The sequence below is a fragment of the Arxiozyma heterogenica genome (genome assembly GCF_036370985.1).
Source record: "Arxiozyma heterogenica strain weizmannii chromosome Unknown scaffold_18, whole genome shotgun sequence".
NCBI classification, from domain to species: domain Eukaryota; kingdom Fungi; phylum Ascomycota; class Saccharomycetes; order Saccharomycetales; family Saccharomycetaceae; genus Arxiozyma; species Arxiozyma heterogenica.
The window spans coordinates 386316-411348 of record NW_027042671.1 but is presented as its reverse complement, the minus strand read 5'-3'; the positions used below and the strand labels follow the sequence as shown (position 1 = coordinate 411348).

At 30.8% G+C, this 25033-nt stretch overlaps 9 protein-coding genes across 9 annotated transcripts; 5 read left to right on the top strand and 4 right to left on the bottom strand.

Annotated features, from left to right (window-relative positions):
- Positions 1-8: 8 nt before the first annotated feature.
- On the top strand, positions 9-449 carry ATG16 (Atg16p; the record flags this gene model as incomplete). The annotated part of the gene is made up of 1 exon (XM_064858615.1): positions 9-449. One exon carries the CDS (start codon positions 9-11, stop codon positions 447-449), a length of 441 nt encoding a protein of 146 aa, XP_064714438.1.
- Positions 450-624: 175 nt separating this feature from the next.
- On the bottom strand, positions 625-2550 carry TAF12 (Taf12p; the record flags this gene model as incomplete). The annotated part of the gene is made up of 1 exon (XM_064858614.1): positions 625-2550. One exon carries the CDS (start codon positions 2548-2550, stop codon positions 625-627), a length of 1926 nt encoding a protein of 641 aa, XP_064714437.1.
- Positions 2551-3098: 548 nt separating this feature from the next.
- Positions 3099-4184, top strand: PEX7 (Pex7p; the record flags this gene model as incomplete). The annotated part of the gene is made up of 1 exon (XM_064858613.1): positions 3099-4184. The coding sequence occupies one exon, from the start codon at positions 3099-3101 to the stop codon at positions 4182-4184; it is 1086 nt and encodes a 361-aa protein (XP_064714436.1).
- A 536-nt stretch (positions 4185-4720) lies between these two features.
- Positions 4721-9799, top strand: DOP1 (Dop1p; the record flags this gene model as incomplete). The annotated part of the gene is made up of 1 exon (XM_064858612.1): positions 4721-9799. One exon carries the CDS (start codon positions 4721-4723, stop codon positions 9797-9799), a length of 5079 nt encoding a protein of 1692 aa, XP_064714435.1.
- A 117-nt stretch (positions 9800-9916) lies between these two features.
- Positions 9917-10594, bottom strand: MTQ2 (S-adenosylmethionine-dependent methyltransferase; the record flags this gene model as incomplete). The annotated part of the gene is made up of 1 exon (XM_064858611.1): positions 9917-10594. The coding sequence occupies one exon, from the start codon at positions 10592-10594 to the stop codon at positions 9917-9919; it is 678 nt and encodes a 225-aa protein (XP_064714434.1).
- Positions 10595-10971: 377 nt separating this feature from the next.
- Positions 10972-11440, top strand: RUB1 (NEDD8 family protein RUB1; the record flags this gene model as incomplete). Its single annotated transcript, XM_064858610.1, has 2 exons — positions 10972-11120; positions 11356-11440. 2 exons carry the CDS (start codon positions 10972-10974, stop codon positions 11438-11440), a joined length of 234 nt encoding a protein of 77 aa, XP_064714433.1.
- Positions 11441-11872: 432 nt separating this feature from the next.
- Positions 11873-14245, bottom strand: HPR1 (Hpr1p; the record flags this gene model as incomplete). Its single annotated transcript, XM_064858609.1, has 1 exon — positions 11873-14245. The coding sequence occupies one exon, from the start codon at positions 14243-14245 to the stop codon at positions 11873-11875; it is 2373 nt and encodes a 790-aa protein (XP_064714432.1).
- Positions 14246-14735: 490 nt separating this feature from the next.
- On the bottom strand, positions 14736-16928 carry RGP1 (Rgp1p; the record flags this gene model as incomplete). Its single annotated transcript, XM_064858608.1, has 1 exon — positions 14736-16928. The coding sequence occupies one exon, from the start codon at positions 16926-16928 to the stop codon at positions 14736-14738; it is 2193 nt and encodes a 730-aa protein (XP_064714431.1).
- A 2941-nt stretch (positions 16929-19869) lies between these two features.
- On the top strand, positions 19870-24435 carry YCF1 (ATP-binding cassette glutathione S-conjugate transporter YCF1; the record flags this gene model as incomplete). Its single annotated transcript, XM_064858607.1, has 1 exon — positions 19870-24435. One exon carries the CDS (start codon positions 19870-19872, stop codon positions 24433-24435), a length of 4566 nt encoding a protein of 1521 aa, XP_064714430.1.
- Positions 24436-25033: the final 598 nt, after the last annotated feature.

Below are 25033 nucleotides of genomic sequence, written 5' to 3'. Positions count from 1 at the left end.
AATGAAATATGCTTGAACAGAATACTTTATCAAATAGATTGAAATTCAGAAATACAGTTGAGAGTCAATATAAAGAGTTATTTCAATCTATTAATATCCCCATTGCAGATGCATTGGACAAGGAGAAGGATGATAACGTAGATGCATCGCCACCTGATTTAACTAAATCGCAATTACTTGAAATAATCAATATATACCGTAATGAATTAATGAATAAAGAGAAAGAGTTGAATCAACTGAAAGAAGTCATGAGTGTAATGAATAAGAATAATGAAAGATTGAATGATGAGATAATTAGTTTGACCATTGAAAATAATGTCTTACAAGAAAAAATTAAACTTTTAAATGTAGAGCATAACAAATTAATTCAAAGATGGTTGTTAAAGGCGCAAAGGGATGCTGACATTATGAATGCCACTATTGAATCTAGTAGCAATAAGTCAAGATAATAAGCTATTGATAAAGGCTTTTTTCTTTTTTGTTATTGTAAAGCGTATATATATATTTATAAATGAAATTTCACATAATATATATAATAGATTGTCATATTACATACCCGCAGATATAAATACATACATTTGAGCTAGCATATACAGCTTAACGTAGAAATAAATATTAAACGATTCATTTCTTAGTAATTTTACCTGAACTGCTTAGACCTTTATGGTTTCTTTCAGTATTTATAGCTTGCAATTTTTGATTGTAAACTGCACTTGAGTTCCATTTCCGAATACTTCTGATTTCATCCGCAGAGTAGCCTGGAATTCTTATATTCCAATTTCTCTCTAAATGAAGTTGAATATCCTTGACATTTAAATTGTCAGATCTTCTATGTTTTGCTAACCTACAAGCAAAGGAGGTGACATTAGTGACAAAATCATCTGCTAAATCCAAGAGTAATTCTTCTACATCACCGTCAATAACAGTTTCACCATCACCTTCATCTACACCTACGGCTTTAACTAATTCTCTGAGCTTCCTCTTTGACATTACCCTCTCAGTATCTAGCTCATAAGGTGGGATCTTTGTCATTACTGGTGTGTTTAAAGAAGCTGCGCTCATGGCGGAACCACCCATCATGGTTGGTCTATTTATTTTATATGTTATTGCATTTGGTTGTCTTGTAGTTAGGTTTTCTGTTATTGGAATATTTGGTTCTGAAGTTTTGAATATTTTTTGTTTTGTGGTAGAGTATGATACATTGGTAGCAGCAGTTGCATTGACATTAGTTACTTGAGCTGAGGTGTTGCTATTATTATTAGCTTTATTATTCTTAACAGTTGCTGTGTTGTTAATCGTGCTATTATTCTTATCATTTGTAGGCGCAGTTTGAGTGTCAGTTTTCGTATTAGTAGTGACGTTGTTATTGGATAGAGATTTTATTGTGGCACTCTTATTTTGTGTTTCATTAGTACTATTGGATTTTGCTGATGAGTCAACTTGTCCCTGGGCTTGTACTTGTTGTTGTTTAGAGTTATCGGTGCTCTCATTCTTTGTTTGTAAATTTGGTTGGGATACAATATCTTGTTTTGAAATCGATTGGTTTTGAGTTTTTTGTTGTTGTTGTGGTGTAATTCCTGAATTTTGTGCTTGAGATAAATGGGTGGCTTGCTGGGATGATCTTTGTAAAATTCTTTGTAAATCAGGGTTGTTTTTAGCAGATTCTATATAAAAATTTTTTCTGCCATTTTGAAACTGTATCCTTAAATTGTTATGTTCTTGACTTAACTGTCTTAGAGTGTTAAGCAATTCGGATCTTTTCTCAACTAGTTGTTTCTTTGTTTCTAAATCACTCAGTTTGTTAATCTCTTGTGTTAAAGTGTCAATATTTTGTTTAATGAAATTATGTTTCTCTCTAATGTTTCTTGCCCTTGTTTGAAATTCAATTGATAATTTTTCGTACTGTTGATTTTGCTCTGGAGTCAATGCTTGTCTCATTAACATGGCAAATTGGTTATTATTATTATTATTATTATTATTATTATTGTTATTGTTGTTGTTGTTGTTGTTGTTGTTGTTACTATTGGAGCTAGAAGTTGGAGTGTTGATGTTCGTGGTAGGAGTATTAACCGTTGAGGTAGGGGTACCGATGTTCATATGATTGTTATTGTTATTATTAGTGGACAAAGTAGAAGCAGAAGCAGAAGCAGATCCAGACCCAGATCCAGATGAAAGTGAAGGCGAAGAATTGGCTGCAATATTAGATTTGTGAATATCTTGCCTCTGTCTGATGGCCCTTGTATAGTTATCATAAATATTTTTTATCTTTGATGCTTGAATTAAAAGTTCTTTGCCTCTCTGTGTAGTTTCTCCTACCCTTTTAGCTTCTGTAACCAATTCCTTAAATTTGTTTGTCAATTCAAGTAATTGCTGTTGGGTCAATCTCGGCGTAGTAGTGGTAACCGCGGGACTAGAAGACTTGTTGTTGCTATTGTTGTTGGTGCTGGTGGCGGTAGTGGTGGTGGTGTTAGTTGTGCTAGCATTGGTATTATTTGTACTGCTGTCTGGACTAGATTGGACAGGTGTGTCCTTGTTGTTCAAGTCTGACATATTCAACGCTGTTTTGTTCGGTTCTGCTCTATTTCTGTGCTTTTGTGTTAGATATTATTAAGGTTAATAATAATGTATATGGCGTACAAGTGAGAAGGTTAGGAGTGCAAGCTGGGAAAAGAGATGGGAAGAGAGAAGAGGAGGGAAAGTAGAAAGTAATTATTCTTGACGGTATTAATATCGATAAAAGAAGAGTGAGTTGAGTTGTCTTTTATTTTCTTTCTTTCCCTTCAGAAAAAAAATAAACAGAAAAAACAAAAAAAACTAGTCAAGAAGAAGAAAAAAAGTAATAGGGAGCTCTATTGATTTATTCATTGAAGGATATCTAGATCTGACAACACAGAGTAATGTTACTCCAATGAAGAGCTTTGATAAGAATAGAAAGGTTTGCAGTGATGAGTATATAGTTTTGATAGCCGCACCATGCTTTTAGATGTTTTCTATTTTCCATTTACACACATGCGGAAGATCTAAAGTGATACTTTTTTAGATATATATTCATCCACTTATTAATTTACTCGTTTCTTTATTTATATACCCAGTTTGATATGTTTCTACAATACTATACAAAAGGTTTCAGTGGATACAACTTACAATATTCCCCATATTATGATGATAAGATTGCACTAGTAACAGGATCAAACTTCGGGTTAGTTGGAAACGGTAAACTCTTTATATTGAGCATTGAGCCGAATGGACAGATCTTGGAGACGAACTCGTTTCTAACCAAGGATTGCCCCTTTGATGTGGCATGGAATGAATCAAATTCGAACCAAGTGCTGGTGGCGCAAGGAGATGGGACTTTGCGGTTATTTGACACCAATTTGAAACAGTATCCCATTGCTATATTTAAAGGACATCAAAGAGAGGTGTTAAGTTGTGATTGGAGTTTGGTCAATAAAGATAGATTTGTTAGTAGTTCATGGGATGGAACTGTCAAACTTTGGTCCCCAGCAAGAACTGAGAATAGTTTATTTACTTTAAGTCAAGAGGATAAGTCCAAAAATATGGTAAATAGTGATAAAAATTGTATATATCAAGCTAAATTCTCACCACATGATGATAATATTGTAATAGCGTCGTCAGGTAGTTCCATTGTATCGTTGTACGATCTTCGGATAAATACAGTGAATAACAACAATATAATATGTCAGTTTATATCGAATTCTGGATTAGAGACGTTATGTTGTGATTTCAATAAATACAGACCACATATTATAGCTACTGGAGGCGTGGATAATAGGATCAAGATATGGGATTTACGTATGTTACGTAGTGACCAAACAAAGTTCAAGGGATTGAACAATAATGTTACATCATGTGTGAATGAGATTATCAACGGACATGCGTTAGCTGTTAGACAAATCAAGTGGTCTCCACATAGTAGTCATCACTTCATGACCACATCATATGACATGACAGCATGTGTATGGAATGATTTATCTTTCAATGGGAAAACTTACACGGGACGGAATAATATGACTCATGATACATTAAACCATGGCTGTGTAAAGCGGATGACCAGACATACAGAGTTTGTATTTGGAGCAGATTGGAGTTTATGGGGTGATCCAGGTATAGTTGCTACTACTGCATGGGATGGATATACCTATATATGGAATGCGTTGAGATAAGCAAATACACAAACATAGACGTACAAGCACACATGCACACACATGGCTCAATTTTTCAATCTCCCAACTTGTTAATCTTTTAATCTTTACAAAGTTGTCTCTACTGTGGGAGGAGGAGTTTCAGGTGTTTTATGTTGTTGTTGTTTTTTTTTTTTTGTCATAGTAAAAGATTAAAATAAGAAAAAAAATGCAGAAGCCAACATGGCTGGATATGTTTATTATATTTGACAGAGAAATAGAAAGATAGAGTGAGATGGGAGTTGTGTGCAAGTACACTGTTTGTATTATATACATGTACATAGAATAAACATATAGATATACACACACTTTTGATTTGGTACAGTCTGTGCTGTTCATAGATTCATTGAGTATAACTATAGCTGGTAAGTTTGAGGTTACTTTCCTTTGTTCTTTGGCCTTTTGATTCTTCATTTTAATTCATTTGAATCAGTTGTCCTTCTCTTTTCCTTCCTACTCACCACAATTGATAAATAAGTGAGAAAGATACAGAGATAGACAGCAAGATACTGCAAAAAATGTCCTTACAGCTGAAACTGCTCACTGTAGATTCCACTAACACTAAACATTTGGATTCAAAAGAGAAAAAATTCCATTCAAATATTAATAAAGCTTTAGAAAGATTTGATTCAGTTACAGAATGGGCAGATTATATTGCTAGTTTAGGCACGCTGTTAAAAGCATTGCAAAGTTGGTCCCCCAAGTTCCAAAACATCAAATATTATGTACCTTATCCATATCAAGTAAGTAGACGGCTAACCTCTTCCTTATCTCCAGATTTGCCTGCTGGTGTGCATCAAAAGACTTTAGAAGTATACAAATATATCTTTGAGAAGATCGGTATTGAAACTTTAGCTCAAGAAACTAATATTTGGATTCCTGGAATCCTGCCCTTGATGTCATACGCTTCAATGTCTGTCAAATCCATTTTAATAGAAGTATATGAAACATATTTGGTCCAATTGCCTTCTGCTACTTTGCAAGTTATTATCAAACCTCTATTGTCCTCTTTATTTCCTGGGATAGATGATGAGAGTAGCGAATTTTTACCTTTAACTTTGTCTCTGATTGAAACTTTACAAGCTAATCTCAATGATGATTCTCTGTTTTGGCAAACTTGTTTCCTCATCATGATATCTAATAAAGATCGTAGGCTAGGCGGTTTGGTATGGTTCACCAAAAAATTCCCATCCTTAAATTCTGTACCTCATCTTTTACAAAACGTGGAGAAACAAAATGTTGACTCTATTGACAAGAAAAGAGTTAAAGAGATAGCTTTATCCACGCTATTGCCTATAGCCAAAAATTTGGTCCATCCTGAACCAGGTCTTTTAGTTCGTTCTTTTATCGCATCTTTAAATAACGAGAACGATCTTTTGATCAAAAGAGGCACTTTAGATATCCTTTTGCAAAGGTTACATTTAAGTTCGCCCGTTATACAGATGTTGGTTAATGAAGATGATAGAAAATTACTGATTCTAGTTTGTTGTAAGACTACTTTATCTAAGGATATGTCATTGAATAGAAGAGTGTGGAATTGGTTGTTAGGACCTAATCAACATAATGTAACAGATAAGCAAAAGGATGAAACAGCAAAGGCATCATCTTCATCCACATATTTTGTCAAATATGGGCTTGATTCTTTGATAAATGCGTTAAATGATTTATTGTCCGATAAAGATGATTTAATTATTGCTTTTAAAATATGTTTGGTATTTATGGATAGATGGGAAATTGGTTCCTATATCATTCCAAAAATGTTTATCCCATTAATGAAAGCTGCAGAAACTTTCAAAAATGATACAAAAGTACTTAATTCAGCTAATTCTTTCTTTGATACAGTAGAGACTAATATTATTTGGGGTCAAATATTCGAATGGATAATCAACAAAAAAGATTTTGTTTTTTTACAATTTGTTTTATCTAATTTTAATATCGAAACTGATGAAGAGATAATTGTTCGTCATATTCCTTTAATATTCCTTGCACTCTTATGCTTTTTCAATATTAATGATTTTTCAATAAATATTAACTCTACTGGCACTGCTACGAATAATAAGAATACTTCCCAATTGCTAAGAATTAAGTATCATTCTCTTTTGAAAAATTTATTGGATATTATACCTGAACGAGCCTTTCTCCCATTAACTCATTCAACCTTAAAAAATAAGGTAGAGAATGATTTTCAAAATACATTAAACTCAATAACAGATTACTACAAATCTGTTTCAGGTTCCATTGAGGTGAATAAATTAGAGTCATCTCAACAGTCTCTATATCCTTTTTCAACACCTGATTTAACATATATTGTGATTTTTAATATTGTAAACATGGTGAATAGTGATATCTTGAAGGGAGTTAATATAAATAACGCGTCTATTATGTTAGTCAAATTATTTGAAAAGATTCCAGAGGATAAAGAAGAACATTCACATGAAATAACAAATTCAAGATGGATCATAGATTCATTAGTGACGAATATAATGGATGTCTTAGAAGATGGAACAGTTTATACACACTCTGATTCGATTATTGGAATTGTCAATATTTTTAGTAATTACTTATCCGTGCATCTTTCCTTAATACCGTCGGTTCAACTGTTAAATAAAATAATTGGTTCTCTTTGGATCTATATGGTTGATCCAAACAGGCAGTATATTACTATTCAATGTCTGAAATCGCTTTGTAGGAATATGGAACTTAAATATATTGAAACATCATTATCGGCAAACTTTGTACAGGAAAAAGTGATATCTAAAAGGTTAACAGTGTTGGAACTTTTATGGAATCAGATGGATGAATATTTAGATATTGTTAGACATCCATTGGAACTATTGTTAGATGAATTATCTGATGAACAAAACCCACATTATTTGGCTGTCTCTAAATGGGTTATATCTTTATTAAATTCAGATTCAATTAGAAGATTATATTGGATTTTAGTGGAAAATCTTTTAAGGTTTGATTTTTTACAAAGTGGGAAGATTAATGAATTGGATGATTTAGATATGTTTACCTACAGAATTAAAATGATTACAAACGTTTTAAAGTGTAACTCTGCCTTATTGGTTAAAAATTTTAATATTGAACCAACAACCTTTCAATCTTTAGAAGGGTGGTCCAATAAAGATACATCTACTTACAAGACTTTATTATTAAGTATCTTATTAAAGTTTCTAGATTTAAAAGACAATGATCATGCAGAGAGTATCAGAAGTTGTTTGATTCTATTAGACTGTTTATTAGATGGTACGGAGAGTAATTTTACTGAATTCGTTATATTCTTACTTCAAATGTTTACTAAAAGTATTTCAGAAAAGAATATAGATTCAGAAGTTACTGCAGTATCGATTTTAGATATTATATCGAAAGTATTAAGAATATCGCATGATAATAATATTGAGTTGGAGATATTTAATGATAATAGCTCACATTTAAAATTTATTGATTTCATGGTAACCAGCATATCTCAAATTGAGAGTCCTCTAATTATAACATCCTATGTTAAATTATTGTCTGAGAGTATCTCCTATTTTGGTAAATCAATTTTTACGATATTATTACCATTTGTCACGTCCATTATTCAATGTATTCAACGACTATTTATCTTAGAAAAAAAGAAAGGTGGTCAATATTATGCAATTTCCTTGTTAATGGGGTCTGTAGAAGAACTTATTAAGATATCACATAGTTACATTACTAGTGATGAGAACAGTTATTTTTCTGGGTCTTCTACAAGGGGGGATTTCATTCAGTCTGTTGTCTCTAACGTATTTTACTCTGAATCTTTAGATAACGATAGCAAACTACAAGGTGAGAGAGATATAGTTATACAAGCATTTAAACAAGTTATTGCCTGTTCCCTAGAAATATGGACTTGGTCTCATAAATCTTCTAACAATATAGCAGATGAAAATGAAAAAGGTGGTGTTAATTATAGTACTTATAAATATAAGTTCAGGTCAAAGAAGTTGTTAGAAACAATGTTTTTATTGGAACCATTAGAAGTTCTCGAAAATATTGTAATAATTGGATCCACCTATGAAACAATTACTATTATACATGCATTAGATGGTAATAAGCCTATATTATCTATTCCTTATTTTTTTCATGGTATCATTCAAAGATATAATGCTGGCAGTGTTGTTAAATTCTCAGTTTATAAGAATTCTCAAAGAGGTTCAAGGGCAACCACTTCATTGATACGTAAATTATCTGGTGAAAAATTAATAGTGTTCTTAACAGCCTATTCAAAATCGTTGGAAAATTCAGCCGTGGAAGAATTTTACACCGATTTCATTAATTTCTTTAAAGAAATTGCATTCAACCACACTTTGTATAAAGCCATTTTCTTCGATATTATTGAACTGATTAATGTGGTTGGTCAAAAATTGAAAACTACTCAATTCGGTGAACAAAAGAAAACTAAGAAAGAAATTTCTGATATTTTTAATAAATATTTGCCAGCAGCATTAAATGATTTTGCTTCAATTTCTAAGAGTAATGAGGTAAAAGCATTCAATACGCTAAAAAGACTGGTTGATAATGTTGCATATTTGACGAATGATGTTATTGGTGGTGATAGATTTAATAACATATTATCTAGTATTTGTGCTAATTGTTTGGTTGGTTATCTAAAGAGAAAATTTGAAAAAGAGATCCCAGATTATATGTTATCGTTAGCATATTCGATTACAAAAGTTGGAAGTTCTATTAAAATATGGAAAGAGTTCATCAATGATGCGTTTAGAGATGACAACTATGTGATTCCAACAGAAAAAAGAGATTTATGGAACACCATAATATATGAGTGGTCACAATATCCTGAAAATAAGGAAAGGTTATTAAGTGAATTGTTACAATTAACTGGGTCCAAAAAGATAGGATTAACACCATCATTAATTACCTTTTCATCATGGAATGATTCTGATGTAATGGTTAAATGTCAAAATTTGAAAAGGATTGCGTTATTGATTAAAATAGCCCCAAATAACACCTATTTATCAGAATTCCAAGCATTACTTTCTTGTATATGTCAATATTTAGTATCTGATAAGGATAAATTGAAGATAAGATGCTGGATTCTGCTAAGAGTTCTGTTATTAAAATTTTCTGAATCACATTTCAATGAATATTGGGGGATGATTTCATATTGTCTTCAAACAAATCTACAAGAATTTTTGGAACACTTTCAGCTACAACAGTCCATCAACTGTGATTTGTTGCTACAAATTTGTAAAACTTTAGATCTTTTATTAGCAATGAATATTGAAGGGTTTATAGCAACCAATGAATGGTTGTTTACAATTGATACAATTAATTGTATTTACAAGACGTATCCATATATTTCTCTAGTGGATAAGATTGCAGAATTCAAAGAATATTCTGTGGCACAAGTTGGTGATATAGAGCTGGTTCAGTCTAGAGAAGATCATAAATTACCATATCTTTTAGGTGTCCATCAAATTGAGAATCATCATCAACTAAGAAACTTCTTCACAAATTTGAGTTATGTTCATTATGAGGATATTTATAGTATGAAATCTTTAGATTATGAAGCAGTTGAAAAAGATTTATTAGAAGATATATATACATAGAGAGAGTTATAGCAAAAGTGTATGAAGGTGTAGTCCATTAATTTTATTATTACATTCATTAACCATACATACATATCTATATATATTCTATTTTTTTTTGTATATGTCGTCAATTATTTATTTCCTACTGAAGCGATATACAGAGAGTACCTCCCAACCTGCTTTTCTATGTTTAACCAAATCAATATTCCATAGGTCACAAGTCTCTATAATGTTAGATACTATTTGTTCAGGTTTGTTTCTCGCACAAAATAAAATATAGGCAACACCAGTGGGAGAGAGTATATCGTCTAATTGATCTATAACTCTTTGGGTAATGACCATTCCATCCTTTCCTCCTAATAGCGCAAGATCAAGCCATTGATCAAGATTTTCTTTACTTGAAGGAATCTCAGGAACATTTACTGCAGGTACATATGGAGGGTTAAATACCAAAATATCTACCTGTCTCTTTCTAATTGAGGTGGTAAGATCAGATTGGATACATTCTAAGTAACAATTAGTCTCTGAACAACCATTTAACTTTGCAGTGGTTAAAGTAGTATCTAGGGCCCATGGATTAATGTCGACAGAAAAATATAAAGAATTGGATCTATTTGGAATTTCATTTTGAATCATAAAAGTTGTGATGATACCTGATCCAGGACCCAATTCACAGACAAAAGTCACTCTATTTTTGAATTTTTCTCTTAAATATACTAAATCTTTTTCCAAAGAATCAAGGACCAAAAAACTGTCCTCTGAAGGTTCATAAACTTTATTGTAATCGCATTTAATGTATGGGGTTGGAAGCATCTCTAAGTTGTCTAAAAAAGCAAAAATTTGAGCAGATATCTATCTTAAATCTAATGACGATACAATAGTTTAGTTTATGTAAAACATTGAGGTTAGTTACTGCCAGTATATTCCTTTTGTCATTTCATCAAAACACAACTGTAGATCGCCGTCTTTTTGTACATGTATTGTTTCTGCGCTAAGTATTTTATCTCATAACTTTGTAAAGACAGAAAAATTAAAAAAAAGAAAAAATATAACGACAGATTAATAGTAACTAATAACAGCAGAAAATACATATAATAGTTGCCTATTAATCCATCCAGAGGGAGAGTTCATCAACAGTAACTTAATCTAGAATATTAACTAAATATAAGACAGTATTTATATAAAGAATCATGCAGATTAAAGTCAGGACGTTGACTGGAAAAGAAATTCCAATTGAAATAGAAGAGACAGATCGTGTCTATCGTATTAAAGAACTCCTAGAAGAGAAAGAAGGTATTCCTCCAGTGCAACAAAGACTAATATATCAAGGAAAACAAATGTATGTGTGATATGTGTAATCATGTGCTTGTAACTTTATGTAGGCATGTGTGTGTATATTGCTGTTGATTTTCCTTCGAACTTACATCATAACCTGTTGATGTATACTCAAGGATATATTGGAACCTATAAGATAATGAATACTAACTTTCTGTATATTATAATGGTTTTTATTGCCAATGAGTTTACATTTGTATTGTTTATTTATATTTTATTACATTTTATTTGTTTTGTAGTTCAGATGATGACACAATATTATCTGCTCACCTGAAACCAGGTACTCAACTTCATTTAGTTTTGACTTTAAGAGGTGGCTATTGAATTTATGTTTCTATGAGAAGATTTGCAACATTAAAAGGATTAGAATGATGAATTATAGTGGTCTAGCTTTAATACCATTAATATAGATAGTAGGTACATAACAAATTCCCTCTTTTCAAACATGTATGTATGTATATATATCTATGTATATTATAAACACACCATTTATACAGATTTAATGGAACATAAAATGTGTTTTAACTGCAAAAAAGATTTTGAAGATGTAATTACTTACTCTCCTCTAATAATATCTCTTAGAGTTAAGTATTTATATAAAAATAAAGATATTTGATAATATTTTGACATCATAATTTCTTAATACGCTTAAATAATTTAGAAGTCCAATATTTGTGACATTATATGCATATTGTTTCATTTTTCTGTTAATAAATAAAAGTAATTGTAATATTTGGTGTTAGTCATGCGTAGTTTTTATTTGTCTTCTTTTTGAGGTTCATTGGTGGTTGATTTATCTTTCAGATTAAAGTTGTTATCTTTCTGAGTGTTAATAGTAGAATGTTGTTCCTCTTCTTTATTATTATTTTTGTTATCCAAACTGTTTTGTTCATTCAATTGTTCAATTGTAATATCTTTATTCAGCGGTTGCTCATTAATTCCATTTTCGTTGTTCTCACTCTCTGAGCTGTGTTCATTTAATATAGGAGATACACTTTTTTGCACTTCTATGTTGTCATCTCGTTTTAGTTTTTTATTTTCATTACTTATAGTTTCTCTGGTACCATCTTCACTTGTATTTTCAGTTATCTCAACATCATCTATTTTTCTTTTTAAAACTTCCTTAGCCTTTTGATGTTCTCTTGCCTTTTTCAACCTATTTCTATGAGACTCTTTAATCTTTGATTGGAATTCTTTAAATTTATCCATTTCCTTTGTATTATTTTCGACTGTAGAATGATCAAATAAATCTTTCAATGATATCGTTTCATTGAATTTGTTGAACTCAAAAAGATATTGGGATCTTAAAGAACGTAGTGTCTGCCATTGTTTCATAATTTCATCTGCCTCCTTTGTATTAGGGTTATCATTCCTATAACTTTCCTTTAAACGGTCATATATGTCCTTTGGATCAATAGTATTTTCCGCTATTGATTCTAAACCACTTTGAATCTTCCATACATTATTAATTTGTTTATTACCTAATTTAATAAATCCGAATTTTTTAAATTGATAATTAACATTCTCCTTGACATGATTATTTTCATTCTTGCTTAAAGATAGATTACAATTATTAAAAAATTTGAATCCATCAACTTTAGCATTTATATATAACTCATCATTTTGTTCTAAAGAATGAATAATTTTATAAAAGATTGGATCTCTAGTAGCATAAAATGTCTTTACACGCATTTCACAAATATGATGGCATAATGATTTGGTTTTTCTTATATTCGATTCATCTAAATCGTCAAAATTTACAAATTTTAACATATTTTCCTTTGCATAACAATTTTTATAAAAGGCCTTGACATCTTCCATAGTCAGTAGTTTTTCTATAATCTTGCAAGCAAATATTACTTGTAACATAAATTGCTTCCTATAATAGTCATTCTCTAGACTTGTTAATTGTTTATATAATACAGAATAATTTTGTGATGACATATCTAAAAAGGTAGGTCTTACAATTTGTAGAGATGGGTTATGAAATGATTCAATGTCCTTCCATATTTTAGTTCTGTCATTTTGAAATATTACAGATTCACTCATATAACCAGGTATAGCATGACTGTTGAAATTGAAGTCTGACTGAAAATTTGGATTTATTTTATCCTCAATGAGTAACTGTTTTCTACGAATGTACTTTATTCTTTTATAAAAATCATCCTCCGTATCAAAAAGAGCATCTAGTAATAAATACAATGGTTTTTCAACATCTAACTTAAAATCAACTGATTTAAAAGTGAATTCGACTGGTGAGGAGATGAATTTATTGAAAACAAACTTATAATCCTGTGTCATATTTTCTTCAGAAGTGTTAGGTCTTCCTAAAAGTCTTCTAGCATTCCAAGTAGTGCCAGAATCTTGTCTCTTTGAAATTATAGCAGAGCGATTGAAATTAGATTCTTCATTAATTGGCAACAAATTGGATATAAATTTCTCAAGTTTATATTTCATAATATAATCTAACGGTGTATTTAAAGCAGAATTATACTCTAATAATTTAAGTATATCATTCCAATGTCTTAATTTGTCAGATAATGGTGGTTTGTAACTAATTAATTGAGACATACCATTATAGTGATCAGGGTCAGCAGAATTACCTATTTTAAACCATTCAATACGTGACTCTGCATATATCCAAAATTTGAATATATCAATTGGCCAACTCAATAAATTTATTGTTAGTCCAAATAAATCGAAGTAAGTAATTTTCCATGATGTAATATCTTGTCTGAATTGTCTAGAATGGAAACATAAATCCAAAACTAAAGCGGCAATTCGAAGTTTACCAACTAAAGCATCAGTAGACCCCTTATTATTGTTTGTAGTACCATCATCATTATTATTACTATTATCAAAACTTAAATTTAAAGCTTCTGAATCAACTGTAAATAGGTCAGTGATTATTTTTTTCAGAGTTAGATCAGCGAGCAAATCTTTGTTTAAATCAGATACATTTATATTCTCTAAGGGTTTCCAACTATATTGTAAAAGTTCTTTATTAAATAAAGCATCAATTGTTGGATTTTCTAAAATATTTACCTCTGGATTAGAAGTCAGTATAGAATTTATACAGTTAAGAACATAGTTACTACACTCTTGAAGAGTGTTATCACAATTAATCATGATTGTTCTATTGGTGCTTTTTCGTTTGATCTCACTAATTGAAAAAACTTTTCTATTATTTTTGTAGTATGCCAAATATTCTATAAAATCCACTAAGATATTTTAAATTGATGATTAATATAATAGATCAAAGTCTTTTAATCGACAGTATGTTTTTCAACGGCATATTGGTTGATATTTAATTCTGGCGTGCCTTTTCATTTTCTAGCTTCTTATTTTGATAAATAGTTTAAAGAAAAAAAATAAAAATGAAAAATTAATTAGGTCTCATTAATCGTATATCTTTTTAATCATATGTTGTTACAGATACATATATTACTACAAGTAATTTTATTAGGGATCAGGGCAATTGTCTTTTAAGTAATATTTGTCGATTTAATAGAATTACTACATAGATTTTTTGTTAATGAAGAAAAGGGGATATGGTATTGAAATACTATCTATATATGACTATATATATATAATCTTATTTACCAATAACCATAATCCTTTATAAACCAGAAAAGTCATTTACTGAGGGAAGAATATCAACAGGTACTCTGAATGTGAAATCCAAACCGTTAAGATTTTCTTTGGAATGATACAAAGCACCCTTTTTATCTTCATAGAACTGTTCAAGGCGCCCACTATAGGAAAATAACTCTTTAGTATTATTATTCTTTTTATCAATCAAAATGAATGTGAACTTTAATACCCATTTAATTTCAAAAATATTGGTTTTAAATTGGCTGGGTAAATGGTTCATGGGACTTCTTGGAAGTATCAACTTTAATGGCAATGAATCTGTTTTATCAAAACATACTGTATGTGCTTCACATACTGTTTTATAAAATGGTTTTGTTTGATCCTTTTCTAAAATGTAAAGTTTGTTAAATAACTCAATACATTGTAACGAAACTTTCACTGCACTTATTTGAAAATTTGAAGTTCGTTCTGGGTATATTATTAGATTAATATCGTCTGTAATAGTATAGAAAAATTTCGATAATTTGATTTGAGCAATAGATTTTCCATCTCTATTCACAATAAATTTCTTTTGCAGATTACTATTTAATTGTGGTACAAGTTGTCCATTTTGATCGGTTAAATTATTATTATCAGTATTTACATTAGTTAGATTCTCGGTATCTTTGATTTTTAGATTTGGTAAAGCTCTCTTAAAGTTTGAAATATTATTTCTTGTTATGTGTTTATCATTTCTTTGTAATATACTAAAGTCAGTAACAATATTTTCATTTTCATTGTCAATTTTTTGAAATTGATAATTCAATTGTAATCCTACCAATTGATCAATGTCTAAACTGTTTGTAATATTTTTTCTTATTATATCTACAAAGTTTTTTTTTAATAGATTAATTGGATCTGTATTTAACTTTTGATCATGTTTATCACTCTTCACATCTATCAAATTACTAAAAAAAGATGAAGATACAGAACTAGATCTTTTTCTATCACTTATGTTACTTATAGTCATAGGATCGTTTGAAAATACAGATGTAGTAGAAGTGATTCTTTTTGGATGTTCATTAAGAACTTCTTTCACTGTTGCAGGAGGCATAATATGTGTTACGTTGTCCAGTATCATTGTATATTGTTGACTCCATTTATTTATAAATGGAGATATAAAAATTGGGATTTTAAGATTAACTGGTATGATTTCTTTATGTGTAATAACATTAACACCAAATTCTATATAGTAATTTATTCTTATATTATTTAATGGGATTGAATAACTTGGACATAAATTTTTCGGTAAATTTGAGGATTTGAAATGGAAACTCTTTATTTCACCAGGTTGTAATATGATTTCTGGAAATAATAGTGTCTGTGGGATCAAAAATAGAGGCAACTCGTTATATTCATTAGTTGTGTCTGAATGCTTGTATTGACTATGAGTATATGAGAACTTAGAATTGGGAGTTATAACTGTTTTGTCATCTAGTGAGGACATGGTTTCAAAATTTGAGTTAGAATATTTAATAAAATTGTCTATACTATTTGTATTATTCTTTAAAGAGGGAGGAAATGTAGTGTGCGTATTACTAATATTGGTATTGTTATTAATATTATAATCAGTATAGTTATCATCACTCGTTGCATAAGAAGTTGTAGCCTCAGTGGTTGAAATTGTGTTAGTAGTAGTAGTAGTATTTGTGTCAGTATTGTTATGGTTCAGGATACTTACAATCTTTGTACCCTTATTTTTAAAATTATCATCATTGATTAATGATACATTGTATTGGAACAAGCCAGTAATTTGAATAAACCCAGAGATTAAGCTTATCGGTTTATGGTATTGTAATTGATTAGTTAAACTTTTAACATATACTTTTTCATTTAGAGACAACTGCTCCATTTCTTTCGTGACATTATTATTTAACTGATCATTTTTCATAAAGGGATTTCTCAGTAATGAGACAAAGGACCAAGATGAATTATTTTCAGGCTGATTTTTACTTAATTCATTTAAATGGATTTGTTTTGAATTTAATTCATTCTCAATCTTCTGATGATACTGATGAATGTCGGCTTTCAATTTTTCGTATTCTTTTGTAGATCCTAAATGTTTCAATCGTAATATTAAAGATATTGGTTCACCTGCAAAGAATGGATTGGATTCGTGTACAATCTCTAATCGGACATTATCATATATTAGAAATGATTCAGCTCGATGTGTATGCATGATAACTAATGATAGAATATATATATGTATGTACGATGACAATATTATAGCTCGTATTACTATTATTTATCTATTTTCTTCTGTATAGAAATGATGAAGTGTTATTAATTGATGATTAGTCGTTTAGGTATTGTTTGTTTATAATAATATTTAGTTCCCTCTAGTTGTTGGTAGTTATAATTTTAGATGTCTGGTTCTCTATCTAGTAATGTGCTTATTTTTGTTTTTCAATATTACGTCAATGAAAATATTAGGGTTTTGTTTTATTTTTTACGTATAAATAGCAACAAAGTATCGATAGAAATAGAGGGTTCCATGAAAAAAGAAAAGGTATATTTCTTGTTTTGCTTCTTTTTTTTTCCTACATTGAATTAATTTACAGGCTGTAGATATACATAGAGTTTTTAACATTGGGAGGGAAACAGATGTAGAAATGATGAATTATTGTTAATTGTTATAATGTAATTTTCAAATAAAAATTCATATAAGAAGAATTATGCCATTGAAAAAGTTAAAGTATATAATCAAAAATATCACAAATATAAAAGTTGAGTGTAATTAATGCTCTGGAAGCACACTCAAGAGAATAATATTACGGTTATATTTTATTTTCTTTAATAGTGTTTTCATAATTAAGTTTCTACATGTAATTTTATGTATTTTTTTTAAAAAATTTTATAGTTCTTTAATGTGTTAAAGAAAAAGAAATGTATTGAAAATATATATATATCATGTATGTAGGTATTGAACTTTTTTTAGTAATTAAATAAAAGTAAAGAAATATGGTTGTGTATTATTTTGATAAATATGAGATAGATTATTAAATTATGAGAAGTACAAACGTTATTGAATTTAAAATTTGACACATATGAAGGTTAAATTTTTTGGTTTAAGACTTTGAGCTTATATTCCGTCTTTTTATGAATTGGGCAATTTTTTATATTTTTTCGGTGAGTTAGAAAGAGAAAATTTCTCATAAGACGATACCTTCAATAATATGTTAAAATATAACTGCTAAACATATGTAATTACTTCCAAGCCACAAAGTTGTTAGTCTTAAGTAGTAAATCAATTATAAAATTATTACAGTTCTTATTAAACAGATATCTCTTAGCCACAATCCAACACCAGAAATAAATACGTTAATGCTGGTAATTATCTTTGACATACATTTTCAATAATCAGAAGTCTTTTATATAAGTTTTTCAGCAATTAACCACCAACGTTAATCCTGAAATTATTTGTTTGAATACATACATAGCTTAAACCTAGGTGTTTAGCTGCTCCGAGTTCTTCACTTAGACACTCAATGTTCCCTGCCTACTACATATATCAAAATTCCCCATTAAGCTTTTCCATATCAACATTCAGAGTTGTTTGTCCTTCCAAAAATTGGTATTCATATATAAGCAGAAAAATTATTTCAATTAGTATAGATATAATTATTTTTACTTAAATCTTGTGTAACATTAAATAATAACCTTAATATTTTATTACTAAACTTGCCTTATAATGTAATATTGTACTTGTTTACTACTAAGAATCATTACCTAGAATCATTACTAATATATATTTAAATGAGGTAACCACCTCTGATATATTCCTCAATCATCAAAAGTTAATTGAACAAGATTTGATTATGTTTATCACTCTCCAGTAAATTCTTTAATCAAATTGAATGTCTTATTACCAACAAGTGCAAACATGGCTGTACCTATCATCCAATCAGATACTTGGACAATTATTGTTGATGATCTCCAACTCATGATTATTATCAAAAGAAAACGCAACATTAGAAGAAATATATCCATTTTTCATCTACCACAAAAATGGAAAAACAACCTTAGGGAAGATATAGTCAAGATTTCTTAAACTACATGATGTAAATAATATGATATAAAGGGTCATTATATTATGTTTCTAAAATTAATATTCGTAAAAAGCTGTCTATAATGGAAATGTATACCATTCACTATTCAAGAGTATATATACATAAACTCTTATATGATTATTAAATCAAAGACATATCTTGACCCACCTGAACTAATGATATATAGATAACTCATTAGACATCGGCATATTTTAGTTATGTCGAATTTAAATACCAAGAACCCTGTAACCGTTCCGATCAAAGATATGTGCACACGTTTAGTTTGTTTGCTTATCCTCGACTCTGAGATATGAACTCAAACGGTGATCTTTTCACAGAATTGTTCACTTGAATACTTTCACAACTTGTAATTTCACTCTGCAAACCTTTTTGATAAGCAATCTTACACTCAGAGGAAAAGAACAAAAAAAAAGAGAAAAAAAAAGGAAAAAAATCCAATATTGTTATCTGAGATGAGCAATAAACAGCACAGCATCAAGTGAACTGTAACTGTTGCTACAAGTAATGTTAAAAATGTTTCCTTAGTATTATTCCACCAAAATATTATTAAATAGAATCTTCAAAAAACACCTTCTGTATATCCTTTTATTTATGAATATTTAATTGTAATGTCATTTCGCCTAGTAAATAGTTCTTTTTGTTTCTTCCATTTTTTTTTCTTTTCTCTTCTTTTCTCTTCTTTTTTCTTCTTTTTTTCCCCTGTCTTGATACTTCTACAATTAAAAAAGAAAAAAAACTAAAGGCTGACAAAATAGAATTACTAATATGATAAGAAGAGCCGAATTTTATATATATATATATACACTTACTTACACGTATATATATCTCCGATCCTTACCAGCTAAACCAATAGCAAACAAACACCTTTATACACTATATATTTCGACATTACGATATTATTCTTTCTCCATTACCATATTACAACATACAGCCGTAATTGATACATATAGCAAGATCAGCACATTGATCTAAAAAGATCATTATCTCTATATATATACATATTTACATTTACATTTATATATCTCCATTTATTCTATTTTTAGCAATACTATGCTTGTAGAGACGAATTGGAGAGATAGAATTGCCTCTTGGGGGTGTCAAACATGCCATTCTTCAGAAGGTTTTGGCCCTATCTCATATTATGGTGACCTGACACAATGTTTTATTGATGGTATTTTGCTTAATTTAACTTCCTTTTTTATGATAATATTTGGTTCAAGAGAAATTGTTAGATTAGTTAAAAGGAAAAATTTTGGTATCAAATATAGAAGAAATTGGTTAATTTTTACTAGAATTTTATTGATACTTCTTCAAATCCTTTTCACTGCGTGGATTCCTTTGAAATTACCTGTTCATAAAGGTAAAGATTTAACTGTCATAACTCAATACAGTTTTACTCTCCTATCACTATTTATTGCTTTATCTTTACACTGGATCGAATATCATAAATGTAGAGTAGCTAACGGTATTCTACTATTCTACTGGTTATTTGAAAGTATTGGTAATTTTGCTAAATTTTTTAATTTTTTCATTAGACATCACTATGAAGGGGAATGGCCTTTCAATGAATCTGTTTTTGTTTTCACTGTTTTTCAAACTGTCTTATCTATATCTATTCTGTTAATTGAAGCTCTGCCCACTAAACCTATCATGCCATACCATGAAATCCAACAATATTTATCGAGAAGAAAACCAAACCCAAACGATACTGCAAACATTTTCTCTAGAATTTCTTTCACCTGGATGTCTGAATTAATGAAGATTGGTTATGAAAAATACTTAATTGAAGAGGATTTATATAAATTACCAGAAAGTTTTGATGCAAAAGAAGTCTCCAAGAATCTAAATAGAAATTGGGAAAATGAAATTAAACATAAAACCAATCCATCATTGACTTGGGCCTTATTCAAAACATATGGTCCAGTTATGCTATTGGCTGCCTTCTTTAAAGTTTTGCATGATATTTTAGCCTTCACACAACCACAACTACTAAGAATTTTAATTAAGTTCGTTTCTGACTATAATGAACAAAGAAAGGCTTCCGATTCTTACGTTTTTTTGTTTGATAATTTGAAACGATTACCACTGGTTCGTGGGTTTATGATTGCTTTAGGTATGTTTATCGTTGGTTTTACTCAAACCTGTGTTCTTCATCAGTACTTCTTAAACACTTTCAACACTGGTATGAAAATTAGGGGTGCTTTAACATGCATGCTATATGAAAAAGCCTTAGTTCTATCTAATGAAGCTTCTGCCACTTCCACTACTGGTGATGTTGTAAATTTAATGAGTGTTGATATCCAAAAATTACAAGATTTATGCCAATTCTTCCATTTGATTTGGTCTGGTCCTTTCCAAATCGTAATCTGTTTAGTATCTTTGGACAAATTATTGGGTCCCTCTATGTGGATTGGTGTTGTAATCCTGGTTATTATGATTCCATTTAATTCCTACCTTGTTAAGATTCAAAAGAAATTACAAAAGACTCAAATGATTTACAAAGATAAGCGAACTAGTGTAATTAGTGAAATATTAAATAATATTAAATCATTGAAACTATATGCCTGGGAAAAACCATATAAGGAAAAACTAGAACATGTTAGAAATGACGAGGAATTGGCCAATTTAACTAAACTAGGTGTTTTTATGGCTATGACAACCTTCCAATTCAATATTGTCCCATTTTTGGTCTCATGCTCAACATTTGCTGTTTTCGTCTACACAGAAAAAAGAGCTTTAACTATTGATTTAGTTTTCCCAGCGTTAACCCTTTTCAACTTACTATCTTTCCCATTATTCGTCATTCCAAACGTTTTAACTTCCTTTATTGAAGTCTCTGTATCCATCAAAAGATTATTCAGTTTCTTAACTAATGAAGAATTGCAAAAGGATTCTGTTCAACATTTATCTAAGGTCACAAACCAAGGTGAAGTAGCTGTCAATGTTGGCGACAATGCCACCTTTTTGTGGAAACGTAAACCTGAATACAAAGTTGCTTTAAAAAATATCAATTTTCAAGCTAAGAAAGGCGAGTTAGCATGTATCGTCGGTAAGGTTGGAAGTGGTAAAAGTGGGTTTATCCAAAGCTTATTAGGTGATTTGTTTAGAGTTAAGGGATTTGCCACTGTTCATGGTTCTATAGCTTATGTGTCCCAGGTCCCATGGATTATGAACGGTACTGTTAGAGAAAATATTCTATTCGGTCATAAGTATGATCCTGAATTCTATGAAAAGACTATTAAAGCATGTGCTTTAACTATTGATTTAGCTGTTTTAGTAGACGGTGATAATACTTTAGTTGGTGAAAAGGGTATTTCATTATCTGGTGGTCAAAAGGCACGTCTATCTTTAGCTAGAGCTGTATATGCTAGAGCTGATACTTACTTGTTGGATGATCCATTAGCTGCTGTGGACGAACATGTTGCCAAACATTTAATTGAACATGTTTTAGGTCCTCATGGCTTATTACATACGAAGACAAAAATTCTAGCAACAAACAAGATCTCAGTCCTTTCCATTGCTGATTCTATTACATTATTGGAAAATGGTGAAATTGTGGAACATGGTACCTATGATGAGGTTACATCTAATGAAAATTCCGCATTAGGCAAATTGATTAGCGAGTTTGGTAAGAAAGATAGTAAAACTAACTCTACGTCCCAGATTCAATCTAGTTCTGCCTCTTCTATCGAAAATAAGCATGAAGATAGTGTTCCATTAGAAGCTGAATTAGAACAACTAAAGAAATTGAATGATTTAGATTTAGTGGAGGAAGATTCACGCAGCTTAAGAAGAGCTAGTGATGCAACTCTCCGTAGTATGGATTTTGGTGATAGTGAGAGAAGAGAACATCGTGAACAAGGTAAAGTAAAATGGTCCATCTACTGGGAGTATGCTAAAGCATGCAATCCACGTAACGTTATAATATTAATTGGCTTCATTATTTTGTCCATGTTTTTAACTGTGATGAGTAGTGTGTGGTTAAAACATTGGTCTGAAATCAATACTAAATATAATGCTAACCCTAATGCAGGGCGTTACCTATTTATTTATTTGGCTCTAGGTGTTGGGTCTGCTTTGTCAACACTGATTCAAACTGTGATATTATGGGTTTTCTGTACAATTCATGGTTCTAAATACCTACACGGCATCATGACAGATGCTATATTCAGAGCTCCAATGTCCTTCTTTGAGACCACACCGATTGGCCGTATCTTGAACAGGTTCTCTAACGATATTTACAAAGTGGATACTGTATTAGGAAGAACATTTTCGCAATTTTTGGTCAATGCAGTTAAGGTAATTTTCACCATGCTTGTTATCTGCTGGACCACGTGGGAATTTATATTTATCATCATTCCATTAGGTGTATTATACATCTATTACCAACAATACTACTTAAGAAGTTCCAGAGAATTACGTCGTTTAGAATCTTTAACGAAGTCACCAATTTACTCGCACTTTCAAGAAACGTTGGGTGGGATGGTTACTATTCGTGGGTTTGGACAGCAAACAAGATTCAGCCATATAAATCAATGTAGAGTGGACAACAACTTAAGTGCCTATTACCCATCGGTGAATTCGAACCGTTGGTTAGCATTCAGATTAGAGACCATCGGTTCTGTGATTATCCTGGGTGCTGCCACATTGGCTATTATTAGATTAGGTGAAGGCACGTTGACTGCAGGGATGGTAGGTTTATCGTTATCCTATGCTTTACAGATCACGCAAACGTTGAATTGGATTGTTAGAATGACAGTGGAAGTGGAAACCAATATAGTTTCGGTGGAAAGAATCAAGGAGTATGCAGAGATCAAGAGTGAGGCGCCTGCTGTTATTGAAAACAAGAGACCTCCATCGGATTGGCCACAAGAGGGATCCATCGAGTTCAGGAATTATTCTACAAGATACAGACCCGAACTTGATTTAGTGCTAAGGGATATAAACTTGACGATTAACCCAAGAGAGAAGATCGGTATTGTGGGAAGAACAGGTGCAGGAAAATCGTCGTTAACGTTGGCATTATTCCGTATCATCGAGGCAGCCTCTGGTCAAATTATTATCGACGGTATACCTATTGATACCATGGGGTTATATGATTTAAGGCATAAATTATCTATTATTCCACAAGATTCCCAGGTCTTTGAAGGTACAATCCGGGAAAACATAGATCCAACGCATCTATATTCTGATGAGGCCATTTGGAGAGCATTGGAGTTGAGTCATTTGAAGGATCATGTGATGAGCATGGGTCCATTAGGTCTTGAATCTGCATTGAATGAAGGAGGTAGTAATTTAAGTGTTGGACAAAGACAATTAATGTGTCTTGCCCGTGCACTGCTGATTCCATCGAAGATTTTAATATTGGACGAAGCTACAGCGGCAGTGGATGTGGAAACAGATCAAGTGGTGCAAGAGACTATCCGTACTGCGTTTAAAGACAGAACTATTCTGACGATTGCACATAGAATCAATACGATCATGGATAACGATAGAATCATAGTTTTAGATCATGGTCGTATAGCCGAATTCGATACCCCAGAAAACTTATTAAGCCGTACCGATTCACTATTCTACTCTTTGTGTAGTGAGGCAGGTTTATTGAAGAAAAAATGAAGAGCTAGAGGACTGAAAGTGTTACCACAAATGCATGCGCGCACATATACACGCACACATTTATATATATATATATATATATATAGATGTGTGCGGAGATAGAGGTAAAGAAAAATAGATGAGACGCGATAATCACATACGAATCTAGATCACACTTTAAATTGTTACTCGATACAAACCCTCTTACGTAGTTGACTGACTTTATGCTCACGTTATTGTTATATACATTCGACATTATCAAGTTGCGCTATCTTTTATTTTGTAGTATATAAATTTATTTTTTTTTGATCCCTCAGTATATCGGATAAAGTATTTTTAGAAATGCTAAGAATACTAAATGCACACATCCATACACCACCCTAGCCTTCCTTTCTTTTATTGTGTATTTTTTTTGTTTGTTCCCATATCATTTTCTTTCTTTTCATCTTGAAGTAATCTTTCTCTGCACATCAAAAAAGAAATTAACAAAAAAAAAAAAAAAAAAAAAGAAAGAGAAGACAAAGAAAAAAGACGATATTGATGGTAATGATGGGTGGTGGTTGGTTAGTGGTGATGTTGAAGAGGGAAAAAACAACGGCGGCGTCATTTTTGAACAGAG